The 17,820-nt window shown below is 39.5% G+C and overlaps 1 protein-coding gene across 4 annotated transcripts; it reads left to right on the top strand.

Moving 5' to 3' along the window:
- The first annotated feature begins 6,024 nt into the window (after positions 1–6,024).
- Positions 6,025–15,976, top strand: LOC105049458 (protein S-acyltransferase 8). Of its 4 annotated transcripts, none has more exons than XM_029265867.2 (5): positions 6,025–6,328; positions 8,378–8,563; positions 12,009–12,305; positions 14,550–14,783; positions 15,058–15,976. In XM_029265867.2, the coding sequence occupies exons 1-5, from the start codon at positions 6,290–6,292 to the stop codon at positions 15,538–15,540; spliced, it is 1,239 nt and encodes a 412-aa protein (XP_029121700.2). In that variant the 5' UTR covers positions 6,025–6,289; the 3' UTR covers positions 15,541–15,976. The 4 variants fall into 4 exon arrangements, with proteins under 4 accessions (XP_029121700.2, XP_029121701.2, XP_029121703.2 ...); XM_029265868.2 differs by having other exon boundaries at positions 6,026–6,328; positions 15,073–15,976; XM_029265870.2 differs by lacking the exon at positions 14,550–14,783 and having other exon boundaries at positions 6,027–6,328; positions 15,073–15,976.
- The last annotated feature ends 1,844 nt before the right edge of the window (positions 15,977–17,820 follow it).

Genomic DNA, 17,820 nt, shown 5'->3' with positions numbered 1-17,820 from the left:
GAGGTCGTCATGTGGATATTTTATTCTATCTAGATCAGCTTTGGAGAAGGTGACTTTATCACCAATCTTCTTTTTCTTTGGCTTCTTATCTTTAGCTCAACTCAGTTTAGAGATACCATGACCAAGCTACCCCCCATAGATCATACGGATCTCTCCTGCTATTGGTTGGTCTCTGTGGGGGTCTTCTTATCGAGGTGGTTCACCATGTGGGTTCTTTGAGATTCGTCGTTCATCAATATAGCGCCGAAGATGCCCACATCGAATGACCGTCTCTATCTCCTCCCTAAGCTATCAGCATTCTTCTATATCATGTCTATGGTTTCGATAGTATCTGCAGTACTTTCTCAGATTTCTCACTCGTGTCGGAGTGACCATCCTCTTCAACTGGGGGAGTTCTTCTTGCCATTCTATCTCCATGAGAATTTGGACTCGGGAAGTATTCAGTGGAGTGAAGTAATGAAATCTCCACGGAGGAGTTCTAGATTGGTGTGGCACTATAGGGGATCTAGGTCGGTCATTTCGAGGTGGGGTCCAAGAATGATGAGGCTTTGATTTCATGCATCGGTGCTACACTCGTCGATAATCTTTCATCTTTTTCTGTCTGATGTTCTGCTATGATGCACTATCGAGGTTCTCCCCTGATCGATCTCAAGCTTTTTCGGCTTGAGCATATCTCACTGTCCGCTCCAATATTTTGGCAAAGTCCTTTAGATAGTTCAGTTTAAGCGAGAAGAGATCATCTGGAAGGAGCTCGACCTTCAACGTGGTCATTGCCACGGACTGATCCAGATTCTGAACTTCCAAGGTTGCAGCATTGAATTAGTTTATGTAGTTTCAGAGAGGTTCATTCTTCCTCGACTTGATACTCACGAGAAAGTCTAAGTTACAGTGCTATTGGCGACTGCTGACGAAGTGTGCGATGAACAACCGACTCAACTGACAGAAGGAGTCCATAGAGTTTGACTGTAAATTAGGATATCAATGATGAGCTACCTTCCTGAGAGTCGAAGGAAAAACTCGATAGAGAGTCACATCATTGGTTCCTTATAAGAGCAATAGAGATCAAAAATTTTTTAGATGATCCATTGGATCGGCAATTCCGTCGTAGGGTTCCACCTGAGGCATCTTGAACTGAGGTGATAGGGATTCATTCATAATTCTCTGAGTGAATGGTGGGTCGACATTGAACCCCAGATCATCATCCGATTGCCTCGGTGCTTGTAATGCGTTGATCCATTGTTGCATTTTTTGAAACCTCCTTTCCAGATCATCCTTCCGGATTGGGCGGTGCCGAGGAGAAGCATGACTCGGAGTAGAATCTCTTCTCAAAATCGAGGTAGGTGACCGTTTAGGTCTGTGATGAGGTGGACTATTAGGTCAGCTATGATGACTGGCTCCCGCCCTTGGGTTATGAAGAGGTCGGTCTGTTGATCTCCCTCTATTTGGCTGTAAATTTTCAGGAGCTGGACAAGGTTCGTTGTTCTGTTGCATCCCTCTTACTGCAGCCAAAAGCACCTGTATCTGTTGGACGAGGCTATTGTACTAGTCTTGAGAGACCACCGGTGCTACTAGTGGGGGGTTCTCCTGGAGGTGGTGGTGGTGTATTGGTCGATGGGACATTATTAGCCTGTCTACCGTTAGAGCGTTGTGATGCATTCGATACACTCCTTCATATCCTCATGGCAGCTGGTGGTGAGCTCTCTTTTTTCAAAATAGGACCCCAAAACTAGTCGAGGCCCTTCCTCTAGCGTCAAGTATTGCCCCTGATCTCTCCGCTTGATGTCGGATATTGAGGTTGATGTGGTCGAGGCGAGACTACCACGGGAGCTCCATTCAAATATTTGCAAAAAATCCTCACCGGAGTATTCTCCGGTGAAGATCCTTCGATGCTCAAGTCAGAAGATGGAGAACAATAAAAAGAAGAGAGCGAAGAGTGAAGAACTTACTTTGAGGATCCTGAAATCTCTTTATTTATGGGAGAAGAGTTGGAGTCGTATCCGTCTCGGAGTCTGGATAGCTTTCAGATTTATTGTACAGATTGATTCAATAAGATATTTTTCTTTTGTGGAGGACTTGATCGTGGAGAAATTTCACTCTATTTGGATTTTTTCCAATTTAAGAGAGGGAGAGAGAGAGAAATCTAGCAGTGAGGGGTTTAGCTCGGCTACAGACGAGCTATGGTAGGTCATCTAGGGCCAAGGTTGCGGAGAGAGTAAAGTGCATGCTAGCTATAGACAATTTGAAATAGGTCGGATAGGTACGAGCTATAGTAGATCATCCAAGGACGAAATAATTAGGCTGAGAAATAAAAACTGCTACTGACTCAGTAGGTCATGTCTGACGATCTTCGTATTTAGCATATACTCATAATCCGGTAAGTATTAATCTCTCATAGCTCAACTGGAGATGAGGATGTGGCAGACGAGGATAAGGTACAGATCTACAATAGTACCACACACACATATTATATGTATATGCATGCTTACTTGGTTCTTTAATTTTCAGTTAGCTCCTTTCTTTACTTGTAATATCAAAATCAAAACAATAAGAAAAGGATGCCAATGAAAAAAAAAATAACAAAACAATATGATTTTGGCTCTCCAACTCTCCAACTCAAGGTGAGTTTGAGAAGGATTGTATTCGTATATTTATAGAGATTGTACGTAGACAAAACTATTGCAATATTTCTATAATTATGAAAATTTTTTATATTTAAAATTCAAAAATATGAATAAAAAAGAAAATCTATATGATATAAGGAAATTTCATCACACCAAAAAAAATTTCTAGAGTCAATTATTAAATATATTTTCCTTTGTATGAATTCCATTACATGGGAGAATCTCTAGAGTTAATTACTGATATGTCTTTCTCTTTTTATGAATTATATTGTGAGGGAATCGTCCCAAGTCAACTGCCAAAATAACTTACATGAAATCCATCATCTAATTATTCCTCTCATTATGCATATTGCTATCACTCCCCCCTCAAACTTCACTATAGCTAAAGGCCTAATTTAACTCGGAGATCATGAAACTAAACTCATGATAGTGGTTTAGTCATTATATTAGCTATGTGTTGATTTGAAGCTATACAAGAAGTAGGTAGCACATCTATCTACTTTCTCTTGAATATAATGATAATGAATTTCAATGTACCTAGATAGGATATGAAAAACTAGACTAACAGCCGTGTAGAGCATTAAAATTGTCACAAAAATGTATGACAGGCTGCCGCAAAAAGATCCCTATAATATATAAAATAAATGAGAGCCATGTTAATTCAATTGCTACATATGCTATGGCTTGATATTTTGCCTCAATACTAAACCTTGTAACAAAAAGTTGTTTTTTGGCACTCCAAAATAAACAACTGCTTTTTAAAAATGTACAATAGCTTATAGTTGATCGGTGAGTAAAAGAATAACACAGCCAACCGAAGTTCAGAAAGATATATAGATTGATCCATTGAACTATCCCTTGATATTTTCATTCTATGATTCAAGGTGCCACTAACGTATCTAAGTATGCGTTTAAAAATTTTATAGTGACCTATTGTTGTTGCATGTATGAACTGATAAATAAAATTGTTGTTGTAAGATAAGCTTGGCCCGTGAAATTATGATATTGTAAGATGCCAAATATGCTTTGATGGTAAGTAGGATCTTGACATAGATTACCGTCGATCTGATGGAGTTTTGCGGTCTTCTATAACCATTGGCATTGGCATTGGCATTGGCTTACAATACAACATATATGATCTATCAAAAAATTCCAAGCATATTTAGATTGATTCAAAAATAAGCCACCAACAAAAGTATGTACCTTAATACTAAAAAAGTAGTTAAATCGATCAAGATCTTTGATTACAAAGGAATGACTCAACTAAGTAATAAATCATTAAGTTGCTTTGAATTATCTCTTGTTAAGATCATATCATCTGCATATATGAGTAATCGAAGAGCGCTTTGGGATGAGTGCCAAATAAATAGGGATGTATCGATGATACTACAAAAGAAATCTATAGTAAGGAGAAAATCACTTGGATGAGCAAACCAAGCTTCTTCTCTATCCTCTTGCCTTTATCCAAACACTGCATTTTTGCCTCTACCGTCACCTATATATGTCATCAACCAGCACTTATGAAATGCTGACCTTTTTCCTACTTGATTATAGGGTTATAACTTTCTTTGCTTTTGATAATAAGCTTTGCAATGAATGTGTGGAAATTTTAATTAACAACACCTTATGACACCTAGATTCATACTCATGCTAAGGTTGACATATGACAAGCTTATGAGGGAGAGATGCATGCTCGAGTGTAGTCTAGTTAGGATTCTTTGCAGTGTGCTATTTACACCATAGAATGTTATGCAGTACTCGATGGCTCAAATGGATGGCTACCGAATAAAATATGTTATATATAATATGTTGCGTTATCTTATTTGATAGCCATCTATCTTGTAATGATGGCCGTCGAATGCCGCAAGATACTCTACGGTGCAAACAATATATGGCATGGGCTCTGTGCTCCTTAGCTTTTCTCTTAAAATAATTTTCAATGGGGTATCAATACCAACAAGAATAAATTCATTTCTTAAGAGATTGGTCTTATTTATTGATCCGTAACTAGGGCCAATTTGTCTAATGGTCTACAACCAAATTGATTAGCTTGCAATGCGCCACTTGGAATCACTACGAAAACTCAAGTCGCTACCTTTCATTGTTTCAAGTCCAAGGTATCTCGTCAGCAGCGCACCAAAGAAACGAGGTGGCGGCAAGGCACCTACTATGTTGGTTAGCGGCCCACCTTAGAAGTGGCAGTAGATTGGATTATAAAACTCTAGTTAAAAGCACTTTACCTTGCCAAATTGCCAATCCATTTATATGCGACCAAGAAATGGAATATATCGCTCTCTCCCTCTCTCTATCTAAGATTCAGTCATCCACCCATATTATATAGTTGACGAAGGCGGTCGCCAAAGAGTTACATGAACCACTATTCATTTGGATCTCGTAGCATGGGATGGCCCAAGCCCCCAATAGAACTTCTTTTGTTTACTTTTTATTCATTCTTATGAATTTATATTATGAGGATGCCATAAAGCTTGCAACGAACCCGCATAAAGCATCCAATCCTTTATATTCGAGAAATAAATGGATCCGACATTTTTTTCACAAATATCTATAGTAAAAATTTGAAAAAAAATGATACTACGTGGGAAAAATTCTTACAAGCCCCTACGATTTAAAGAGTAAATATTTGTTACAAAATATTTGTAACAAGCCAATCGAAAATCGGTAGAAAAGTGTAAGATAGCATCATGAAAATTAGTAAAATATACGGTAATTAATGAAAAATGAGTATTTTCATTGAATTATGATAAATTTGACGTGGTAGCAAATATTTACTCCAATTTAAGGTATTGACTTGCACAATCTGAAAATAAATAAGAGTTAAATTGAGTTGTAATGCGGTAACCATGAGGCAATGTATGTCCTGATACAAACTCGGCGTAAGGATAGCTTGCTTGATTTCCGCGCAATGAAGTGTAGCAAAAGGAGGGAACTCACGTAGTTAGCATCATATCTTCTGATCGAAGAAGGGAGGATACGGTGGTCGGTGAGTGCATGCATTTATGGTTCAGGTGCAACCATATACCCAAAAAAAAAAAAAAAAAAAGCGCATTTATGAATGGGACCGGGTTGCATCTTTCGGGCCAAAGAGTGGCTAAAGTTCCTTCGCGCGAAATCACCACCCACCCCGACGACACAGATCTGAAAGCAGGAGGCTGATGATCCACCGGTGGTTCCGCGCGAAAGACACCCTGTCGTTGAATGGGAATCGAAAGTCCCGTGAGGAATTAACCTCCCAACTAAAATAAGCAATTGGCAAAGAACGGGCTTCTAATCTGAGGCACAAATGGACCGTACGGGAGGAATTGATGCCTGGGCCCCAAGGCCCACAACGATCACCCGGCCCCACCTCATTAAACCCTCCTCGGTGCAACGTGCGCACGAGGGGTTGGTAGTGGTGGAAGCATCGGAGAGAGAGGCGGAGAGAGGGAGAGTCTTCCATTGCCTCTCAAAAGCCCCTGGGCCTGTTTTACAGCTCACTTTCCCTCAGCTCTCCACGGTCAGGAAAAAGCCCACTTATTCTCTCTTTATTTCTTCAAAATTCGATCTTTAATCTTTTTTCCTGTTTAATTTTTTGAGAGGCTCTGAGTTGGATGAGCAAGTTCTATGTCTTGGATTCCCTCCCGGCGTAGTCGCAGCGGATTTGGTTCTTCATGGCAAAACGAGTCTATCAAGATTGGAAGGCCAGAAATGTAAGATTTCTTCTTTTCTCCCCCGCTTGTTTTGATCTTGTTTTGGGTGTATTTGTCGCTGTTCGGATTGTTTTTTGTGGATTTAATTTGGTGATGGAGGGGTTTTGGTTAATTTGGTGATTACTGGTTGATTTGGAGTTTTGGGTTTCGGCTGTGGTTGGATGGTGCTGGAAATTTGTTGGTTGAAGGAAAAATCGATTTTCGGTGATTATGTCCATTAATTGATCAGCAATTGAATTGGATTTTGCTAGATGTTATGTTATTTGGGTGGGTTTCGCTGCGTTTTCAGTGATTATGTCTTACTTGGTTGGAAAGAAAAAATTGATTGTCAGTGCCTAAAATTTAATTTGCTTGCTGCCATTTTACAGCGGTAGGTTGTGTTTAATATTATCATTGTTTAGTTCGAGCATTTCTGGAAGTGTTATGCTTGACAAACAGTCGTAAGTGGGTTCATCAGCCATTTGATGTGTTGGAGGAGGACCGGCTTTAAATTTTGCTTGATTCTTGTGAAACAAAGGATATGACTGATCCATTCGCTTGTTTGTAGTGAACGGAGCAACTTCCTGCCGAAATCTGAATTTTTACCTGAAGTCACTCATGCTTGTGTGCTCATTTCATAAACAACATGTCATATTCAATCTATCTGTGTTTGCATTCCTGTCTCTTATGTTGCTATCCACCATCATGTTCTTTGGAATAGTCAGTGTTCTTAATCCTTCTTATGCTACTTCCATTCATTTTTTTTTCATTTTCCTTTTTTATCGTGCATCAATGACAGCCGTCTTATTAGGGCTTCTCAGGCCCATGTTTTACATAGCTTACTAATCGGTGCTGGGTTCTCCATTAGTTTATCATCTCTTAGTGCATCTTTAAGGTTCCTACAGTGTACATAACATCCTGCGTTACCTAGACATTCACGTGCTCCTCGTAGAATCCATGCTGGATAATATCTGAATCAGACACCTGTCTGACACATTGGATGCCCATCAAATGTTTTTAGCAGCAGTTCTTATCAATTGATACAGTTGGAATTTTTCCAACAAGTTTGACCTCACTATAATAATGTCAAAAATAATTTTTGTTCTTGTAAGTATACACACACACACACAGAGATAAATAGGCAGGCAGGTAGACAGTGCCTGCCAGCAAACATCCAACCCCACCCCAGCCCCGCGCCGCCGCCCCCCCCCCCCCCCCGCCGGGACATTGTTTCACCTCTGCTTTAGCATGGTGTCTCAGTCCTGGTGTGTGAGTTTTTGGTATTTGAATGTACTTAGCTTTGTGGATTAACTAGAAGTGCACTCACTCTTTAAGTTTCTTAAAAAATTTAGTATTTTACTGCATCCACGATAACTATTCTGAATGAAGCTGTGAAAAATTATCTTGATGATATGCTTTAAATTGCTTCATTGAGTTTACTATTATTTTTTGAACCACAAGATGGACATATTTCTATACATTTTCATTTTTAAGATGTATTATATGGCTTTCTTTAACTTGTTCTTCTTTTGTGAAAATTGGCCATGTATCTAATATCTGTGTCTTTTAATCCTTTTATAAGGTAAAGCTATTTTGTTTCAGTTGTGCTTCTTGTGTGCAGGAACTTTAACCTCAAGTTGCCTTGTAACTTTCATCATTTTGCTACCTGACATGTTAGGATCATTGTGTTGGCTTATGACACTGCTACCCATGTAATACTGTAACATCTAGCAACATCTGTCTAATTGCCTAATTGCTTTTTATATCTTTTCTTGAATTTTTGGTGCAATGCAGTTTTTCACTATCTTGGTTATCATTGATATTAGCATGTCAGATGGTTGAATGATGGTTTCTATTTTGAAATCGCTGCTTCATATGTCTGCATTCCCTTTCTTATTATCATGATTTAAAATTTTATGCATCTGTTTGAAAGTTGGGATTTGAATCTGATAGAATAACTAATGATGTAGAAGATTTTATAGCAGCTTATTTCATGACCCATATAGAGCTGTCATGACTTTTTTCCTTAATTCTTTAGAAATGTTTAACTTCTATGTTTGTCTTCTGCAGAAATTTGTCTTTGGGGGAAGGTTGATATTTGGGCCTGATGCTAGGTCACTATTTATCTCTGTTTCACTCATCCTTGTTCCTGTTGCAATCTTTTGCATATTTGTTGCAAGACATCTTCTCCACAGGTTTCCTGCATACAATGCAGGATATGCAGTCTTGGTAGTTGCAATAGCCTTTACAGTCCATGTTAGTACTCTTTGCCTACTTCAATCTTGGAACTTTGAGACATTGCTTTTAATGCAAAGCTTCCTAGCCAGTTGGCTTATAATGCTGAAAAGGATTCTAACCGGTATTAATAAAATCAACTAATTATTGTTTATCTTTGTTGATCAATATGTTTACATGTTTCATTTTTCTTATCGCAACGTGAGTAGACCATTACTTTTTCTTTTTTCTTTTTTGTTTTATGAGTAAGATCATGCCAGTTTACCAAACCTATGGGACATCCCTTGTATAATTGATTTGGTTATTTTCTGTCGCACTTTCTTGTTGAGAAATTAATAAAACTCTTACATGAGAGTATGAGTAAACTCATGAAGAAGAAGTTTCTGTTAGGCCATGAAGTTGTTATGTTGCAGCTAAATGTGAGATATTACTAGCATCTTTAAATTAGGGGTGGACATCAGCAGGTTGAGTTGAGTTCGTCAGCCTAGACCAAACCTGAGACCCTAAGACGTTAGCCTGAAACCCAGGCATGCTTGATTATTAATCGAGCTCCTCAACCCAAACCCAGCGCAGCCTTAATTTTTTGAGCTTCGGCTCAAAATTGGGTTGATTCGTGTACTCTCATTCTCTTCCAAAATACTCTGCAGCTCTGTCTCTTTATCCATGAGGTTTGCCTTCAGCTCAGCAATGTCAGTAATGGACTTCATTAATTTTGCCTCCATCTCAGAATCCACTTGATTTACCTGAGCTTTCTCTATTTCTGCATTCAGTTTCTTGTTCACAGCTGCTAATTTCTGACCTTCTGATTCCCTGTCAACAAGAGCTGCCTTCAACTCAGCAATCTCCGTCCTCGCATTCTTCAACACTGATTCTAGTTCAGCTTCTCTCAGTCCATAATCAGTTTTCATACACTCCAACTGTTCATAGGCAGACTGGATCTGCATTGTATTTTGATCATGTTCTTCCTGGTTTTTGATCTTGGCTGCTTCAAGTGCAGATCGCAATTTTTCTACTTCTGACTCCCAAGAACCAAAGCCAGATTTGTCAAGTTTATTGTGGTCAACTTCCTTGGCAAGTCAGGTCAGGTCGTGTTGGGTTGGGTTGGGTTGATTGGATCGGTCAGCCAAGTCACCTATAAATGCTCCCATGCCATATGAATAGTGTCTACCACTAAAACAAAATGAACTAGGGATAGTGATGTGTGAGTACAATATGGGTCGTAATTTCAAATAACTAAAAAAATAGTCATGAGATATGGAAGAATGGTGTCACATCTTGCATACATACAGACAAACATAAAGGGAGAGAGAAATGGACATTACTCCTCCCAAGAGGAGAGGGTATTACATACATACATAGAGAGGGGGGGGAGAGACTTTGCTCCTCTCAAGTGAATAGGGTATCCATACATACATACAAATAAATGTACTTGACTCAAAAATCAATAATAGGGCATCAATATCGAAAATTTGTATTGTTAATCATGATTTATATCACCAAGAATGCTTGGAAATTAAAAATCTTAAAAAGTAAGGGCGATTCTCAATATAAATGCTTAATGATGTATTTTAGCATACTAGTACAATGGAAATTGCCCATCTTTGTATCCATATGATACCATCAAAATGCGTGAATTTTGATTTCTAGCTACTTTTAGTGGAATACAAGATTTTACATCCTGACGGGACAGAGGGCATCCCGAACATCCCGTCTTGTTCCTATGAGAAAATAGGACTGAGACGGGGTTGAGACTTCAAAAGCCATCCATGGCGGAAGAAAAGAAGAAAGAGAAAAAAAGAAAGGAAGAAGAAGAAAGGAAAAAAGTGAAAGGAAAGAAGAAGAAGCAAATAAAAGACGGAAAGGAAGGGAGAAGAAAAGGAAAGGAAGGAAAGAAGGAAGAAAGGAAAGAGAAAGAAGAAGAAAAAGGAAAAAAATAAAAAATAGGAAGGGATAAGAACAAGAAAGAAAATGGAGATGAAAGAAAAGAAGGTAAAAGGAAAAGATAGAAAGAAGGAAAGAAAAGAAAGGAAAGAAAAAGGAGAGATGAAGGATTTTTATCGGGATGCACGATCGAAACCGCAGCCGGTGTGGGACCGGATGGGACAGCGGGGCATCCTGTTCAATGGAGATACCGAGATACCTCCATCCCATGAGATTTAAAACCTTGATGACATGGATCATGTTCAATGGTGTTGATCTTTGATTTGGATTTCCCATTGTTAGTTTTGGAGTTGAGAGAGTACACACACACACATATGGGTTGCTCAATATCTCAACCCAAATCCAACCTGGGCTGTGCCTAAACGCGCCCAAGCCTGGCCTAATTTTTTGAGTTGGGCTTGGGATGGATTCGTATTGACTGGCCAATTTTCGCCCCTACTTTAAATTTCAGGTTAATAGCATTGCATTTCTGTAATCCCATCGTCATCTTTTTTATTGCTAATTGATCTTATAACCAAAACTGTCTAATTATGAAGTGAATTTTGCATAAAGAATCCACTTAATTGTTCATTTGCAAGAAAAGGTCTTTTTTTTTTTTTGAAGAGCAATCCACATTTGGATGTTTCTGGACAATTTTCCCCTGAGTCTGAGTATGAGATGGAGGGTACACATTTACTAAGTTTCTAATACATTTAGTAAGCACACGATACATGCATTTTGGATATATGATGCACATTTATTTAGACTACTGCCTACCAGCCACATAGGACCATGGACAAAATCATCTGAGGATACCTAAATGTGTATCATTTTGCAAAAGAATAAAAATTGCCTTTATTGCCAAACAAATTAAGTGGATTTTTATGCAAAATCCACAATTATGAATCTTTTTTTTTGTCTGTGAAACATTTTGACTATTGAATTGTGTTTTATGGTCCTGTAACTATGTCAAGTATCAACAATTCATTTATCAAATAACATAAAAAGATTTCTCTTTATATGGTTTGTTATCATAATTTCTCTATTTCACTATCAATAATGGCCTGTGACCTTTATTTGTAGACTCATTTGCATAACTATTATTAAATTAGCTATGAGTTTGAAAAATTATTTTATAATCACTATCATTTGGTCCTCAGCTAGTTCTCGTGTGCATTATGTTTGATTTGTGAATCTTCTTGATCATGAAACAATTTGATTGGCTCTGAATATGCCCATATTAATTGTTCTTAGTGGCTGTTTAATCTTTTGACATGAGTGTGCATGAATTGGTGCATGTCTTATTGGTGCTGTTTAAGAATTTTTAGCAACAATATCCATCATGAGACATACTCTCTAAGTCGATATCGAAAAAAATATGCCTTCTACTAAAACTTGTATAGCATCTTTTTCAAACTCTGACATCAAAAACGAATACTCATTCTTCCATATTATTGTACAAGTAATATAAATTTTGAACTTTATGGTAAAATCCGCATGTACACCAAAATCAAATCTTGTGTTTGTCCCATGTTCTGATTTCTAGGTTTTGCTACTGCTGCTGGTTACGTCAGCTCGAGATCCGGGTATTGTACCACGTGCTTCGCATCCTCCAGAAGAAGAATTCTCTGATGATACTTTGGAGGTTGGTAGGAGGCATACACCCAATCTACAATTTCCGCGCATTAAAGAAGAAATGGTTAATGGTTTCTTTGTGAAAGTGAAATATTGTGAGACCTGTATGGTCTTTCGTCCTCCCCGTTGTTCTCACTGCTCCATATGTGATAATTGTGTGGAACGCTTTGATCACCATTGCCCCTGGGTGGGACAATGCATTGGACAGGTATGTTGCATGACTTGTTGTCTTCAACTCTTTAAATCATGACTAGTTCTTTCTCCATTGAAACAAGTGAAAATACCTTAAGTATATGTGGTACGACTGGATCATATCAGTAATCAAGTAGATTGCTTCTTAGCCTACCCATAACACCTATAACATGAAACATGTTTCTTTCACAGTTACCAGTACATCATGCGGTTGTTTGAACTTGTATTTTGTTCGATTAGTTAGATGGACAATAAGTATTGTTACCAAAAATTGTGTGATGCACATTGTGGATACAAGCTTTGAAGATTACAAGATTTCACTTTCGCAGCTACTTCCAACTTTTTAAGGGAGTTGTCCTCAAAATGTCTTTGAAATCATGGTATTTTTTATGGGTCTTGGTATATGGATAAATATTTTTAGATTGCAGATTTGCATGATAGATGTAATAAAAATACTAAACAATAATCATAACCGCAACTATGAGCTTTGGGTCAACTTTTTTGTCAGCTTTTGAGTATTTAGTTGCCAACTTTCCATAATCAAGCTTCCTCTGGTGTTATTCATATCCTCTCATAAAACATCAATGCATGTTAGCTAGCACTCAAGTACTTGTCCTCATCGCCCCCCCCCCCCCTCTCTCTCTCTCTCTCTCTCACGCACACACACACACACCCACACCCACACCCACACACATATTCTCAAACATATAAAAGGTATATATGTAAAAGATAACATTGTAATGCATTGTGGTTCTATGCGGAATATTAGTTAGTTAATCCAAACATGCTTTTGTCATTTATTTTTGGACTCATACCAAAAATGTATTTTGTTTTGTCACTTTATATTTCCTAAATTTTCTAGGATTTCTCTCAAATTGAGTCTTAGAATTGACACGCATTTCATCAAGCCACAGTATATATTTACAATTGTTGTAGTTATGTACTTGAAATTCAATTGGAAGAAAATGATTCCTAATATTTGAAACAAAATTTAAGTGAATCAATTTAAAGATAAGTAGAGATAATTTCTAAGAATATTATTTTAGGTCATGTAAGCTAAAAATTTGGGTCCTTCTCATAACATATAAAAGATCTTCCCCCAGCATCTCTATGTTCTTCTGATTTTGAATATAAATCTTGATGAAATTTTCTACTGATTTCATAACATAATTGCAATATGCATAATGCGGACCTTTATTCAACTTCGATGGTATAATTTGTTTTTGATTTGTAAAACCACGTTCTCACCAAATGAGGCATATCACCTGTTAATCTTATAAACATTTTGCGTGTTCATGCCATGGACATAGACACGTATGTAAAACCTGTGTCCATTCATGTGTTTGATTGCGCTCCAGCCTCCTGTCCCTGCTTTCTTGAATTCTATGGTCACTGGTACTACTCAGACTCTCTTGTTATAATATCCAAAAAACAAGTTGAACTGCATGTGTTGAAACCTTCTCATACGTTGGAACCACAAAATCCAACTTGGTAGATATGTCAGTCAATTAACGTCATATATGAACCCATGGAAACATGCTAAGAGAAGACAGTTGTAGTTGTTGGCAATAGCAAGGTATCACTTTGGAATATATATAATGGTTAATTTTAGACACAGAAGTAACTAGGTGCCATCTCGGTTATTTGAAGAATTTTATCGTCTTTCGCAGACTGCTCTGCTATTCTGCCTCGCCATTGAGCTTCCAAGTCGTCCACTTGTTTTATCTGGTTCTATATGATCCACCAGTGCCTTCGAATTCCATTTTGTTAAACCTTATCCAACTTTATCTTATAATGCCTATTGTCAGCTGTACTCTGCCTGTTATCAATTTGGTCCTTAATCTAGCTTTCAGATGTGCTAATGCTGAATTTTGATGTTTGCCTATATGTTATACACAGAGGAGTTGATATTGATATGGTGCTATTTCTGCTTGTGTTGATATAACATAGGGATGAAGTAGGAAAATTATCTTCTAATTTTTCATCTCTTAAAAATTATATAATCTGATTTATTATGCACATGACCATTCTTGGGTTCATAATTTATTTTTCCCAGTGTTATTTCTCTTTATTTCTAATTTGCTTATGTTAATGGTATTTATCTCCTTCACCATTCTAGTGCACTATAGCACCTTTTCTGTTTTTATTTTGTCTTATTTTGTTCTTATGCTTTGTAGTGGTGTATGACTGTATATATGCTTAAATCTATCAAACTTCCTATGTGTAGGCCTGCTTACATTATGGGTTTGTCTAAGTGCAGCGCAATTACCGATACTTTTTCCTGTTCGTTTCTTCCTCAACTCTTCTCTGCATCTATGTGTTTGCAATGTCTGCATTGTACATCAAGTTTCTTATGGATGAGGACTATCCTACAGTATGGAAGGCAATGAAAAAGTCTCCTGCATCTGTGATACTCATGATATACTGCTTCGTTTTGCTATGGTTTGTTGGTGGTCTCACTGGATTTCATTTATATCTTATTGGCACTAACCAGGTCAATCTGTTTCTTCCTGCTCACTTGGGTTCATTGCTTGTTCTTGTCTATTTATTTATTTTGTATTTCTGCAGTTAGTTTGATAAATAAATCCTTCAAGTGCATCATGTTGGTTTTGACAATGCAAGTTTTGTCATATTGCATGGTTCGCAACTTCACATAATTTTTGCATCATGCATATTTTCTGCTCTTGTACAGCGGATATATGGTGATTTTCTGTCTCCATTAGATTGTGCTTTTTTCTCACCTTCAAATCTATTCATATGTTAAGCAGTTTTCCATTCTACAGACAACCAATGAGAATTTCCGATACAGAACAGACGACAGGCCCAATGTTTATGACCGGGGTTGTTTGAATAACTTCTTAGAAGTATTCTGCTCAAAGATAAAACCTTCTAGACACAACTTTCGAGCCTATGTGCAGGAGGAAGTTGCAAGACCTGCCCGAATTACCCATGCTAGGGAGGTAGAAGATGAACCAGCTGGTGGCCCACGTGCAAAGGTTGAAGACGATCTTGAGTTGGGGGGGGATCCATTGAAGATCTCCCAGCATCATAACTATGAAGAGGTCGATGACGAGATGGGTGGTAGAAACAGCAACGGTATGCGGAGTGTTCTCCCAGAGTCCGGACTTGGAGTCAATCCAAACACACAGGTTCCTGCTATTGGAGGTGAGGTGAGGGACTCAAACTGGGGTGGGACAAGCAGAAAGGGATATCTCACCAGAGGTTCTGACAACCAGTTATTCAGCCACTGATCGTGGAGGGCCATCACAAAAGGATGCACATTAGTCAACCATCGTGCCATTTATACTGTGAAAATCGAGGCTACCATCAGATGCTCAAATCCTTTCAGAGGAAGAAAGGACAAAAAATCAAAGGGAAAGAAAGAAATGGCAGGAGAGCTTTTGCACTTGTGAATGGTCTTTCCAATATAACAAGTTCCATTTGTTCATGCAGTCGTACATATATGAATTGGTGTATAGGAATTTGAAAGCCACATGTTTTCTTTTTTTCATTTTGCTGTTTATGTTATAGTTTGATCCGTGGGCTATCTGGATTGTGGCATACTCTTTCTGTAAAGCATAGTTGCAGGATGCCCAGATGTGAAATCATTATTTTTTTTTTGTAATTATTTTCTGAGTTAAAGCATATCATATAGGAGAAAAAAAGGATCCCATTTGCTGGTGACTATATTCTTTGCCTCATGGATGCAGGACATCTCAAATTTGCAACTTGCTGCCCTACCGTGTTTGTGGAGATCAGCTTCATTCATCGGAGATAAATGATAGTTTGCGTTGCATTCATGACGCGATACACATGATATTAATTTTCTTGGATTTGGAGTTTTTCCATCAAATTGCTGCACTATTCTTTAAAGTATTGAGTCGTATGATGAATTAGTTCTCATTTGCTGCCTCCGGTTGTTTCTTCGTGCATGCATTGGTCTGCGGTGCAGATAACAATTTTATATTTCCGCAGTTTATGCTAATCATTCTGAGTTCTAGGAAAAGCGATTGGATTTGGTGTGACCAGCCAGGTGGAGCTTAGGATGCCGTGCTTATTTTGAGAGAACAATTAACAATGGAATCCAGGATAAGTTATCCCATGGGGAAAAAATGGACTTGTATTCTCAAGCCAAAATTGAGGAAGGCCTGGGCATCGACCTAGCTCTGCAACCCCGTGCTCGTGGACCGGTCTGTGCCACGGCCTATAACTACAAGGGCGTCCGACCAGCCAGCTCGCCGAGTTCGCTGCCATGACCGCCAGCCTCCCTCCGCATTCCCATCCCTTCTCCCAATTTATCCGATGGTGTTGGATATATCGCTGTTCGATCTCTTTGTATCCAATGTGCGCGCAGCTTGCGGCCAGGATTGCAGTCTCGAATCTTCACAGGAAGCCAAAGAAGTTGTTCCCAGAGAAGCAAAGGTCTATTACTTTTTGTATTGTTTAGTTTTGGTTTGAATCCAGAGAAGCAAAGAAGTTGTTCCCACCAAGCGTATCCCTCAATGGAGGTCTTCCCAGAGGGTAGAGTGGTGGGGAGGTACACCCGCCAGCCTTCCTCTAAATTAATAAACAAACCTCGCACTTCTTCAACACGAGAGGAACGTGCATGAAGTTTTATCTACCATCTTACATAATTATTGCTCAGTTTGCGGGTCAGAGGATGAATTCTGAAAAATCTACAATGAGATTCAGTTCCAAAGGTTAATACTCTTATCATACAAAGGATAAAAAATATATTACATTTTAGGAAAGATGATGCTTGTTGCGGCCAATCGCCTCGTCGCCCGATCGCCGGGAAGCGTGCACCTGCAAAAGGAAGTCCGCACTGACCGGAGGCGGCTCCGGCGGGGACCCTCCGACGGTCAAGTCAGAGAGGTGACTGGGCAACAGTGAAATGAAGACAGAGAGTTCTGAGAGAGGGAGAGAGAAAGAGGGGCGAGCCTGCGTTTGCGGGAGAGACGGAGCGGATCGATCCCTTGCACTGTTGCCTTCCCCGGTATATATAGTGGAGCACGGTATGGCGCCGTCATTAATGGCGCGGACAAGTGAGGAACTGTCAACTCACTGTAGACTGTCAGAGTCGCCGTGAAAGTGTCATGTCGCCGTGGGGCTGTCAAATCGCTAGGGTTGACAATGCCCTCGGCGGGACAATGTCCCTAGATGGCCGTGCCGCATGCGGCTGTCAGGACTGACAAGCTCTGGCGGCTGTACGGCGATCGGAGGAGTCGACCGACCCTAGGTCGGTGGCCAGCTGAGTGGCGTCGGGGCCCTCTGTTGGTCGGCGAGTGAGTCGGCCATCAGACTTCCTGGTCGGTCGGCCAGTCGGTCGGTCGGTCGGTCGGCCAGTCGGTCGGTCGGTCGGTCGGCCAGTCGGCCGGTCGGCCGTCGGGGTCGGCCAGTCGGAGTCGTCCGTCGGAGTCGGCCAGTCGGTCGGTCGGCCGTCGGAGTCGGCCAGTCGGAGTCGTCCGTCGGGGTCGGCCAGTCGTCCGTCGGGGTCGGCCAGTCGGTCGGTCGGCCGTCGGAGTCGGCCA

This window comes from Elaeis guineensis, chromosome 8 (assembly GCF_000442705.2).
Source record: "Elaeis guineensis isolate ETL-2024a chromosome 8, EG11, whole genome shotgun sequence".
Classification (NCBI taxonomy): Eukaryota; Viridiplantae; Streptophyta; class Magnoliopsida; order Arecales; family Arecaceae; genus Elaeis; species Elaeis guineensis.
This window is presented reverse-complemented; position numbering and strand designations above follow the sequence as displayed.

What these genes read in the sequence shown, in the direction of transcription:
- LOC105049458 (XM_029265867.2), top strand. Translation starts at nt 6,290, where the DNA reads ATGGCAAAACGAGTCTATCAAGATTGGAAGGCCAGAAAT. An exon ending in TGGGACAATGCATTGGACAG is followed by an intron (nt 12,306 to 14,549) that starts GTATGTTGCATG and finishes GTCTAAGTGCAG; the next exon opens with CGCAATTACCGATACTTTTT. An exon ending in ATCTTATTGGCACTAACCAG is followed by an intron (nt 14,784 to 15,057) that starts GTCAATCTGTTT and finishes TATGTTAAGCAG; the next exon opens with TTTTCCATTCTACAGACAAC.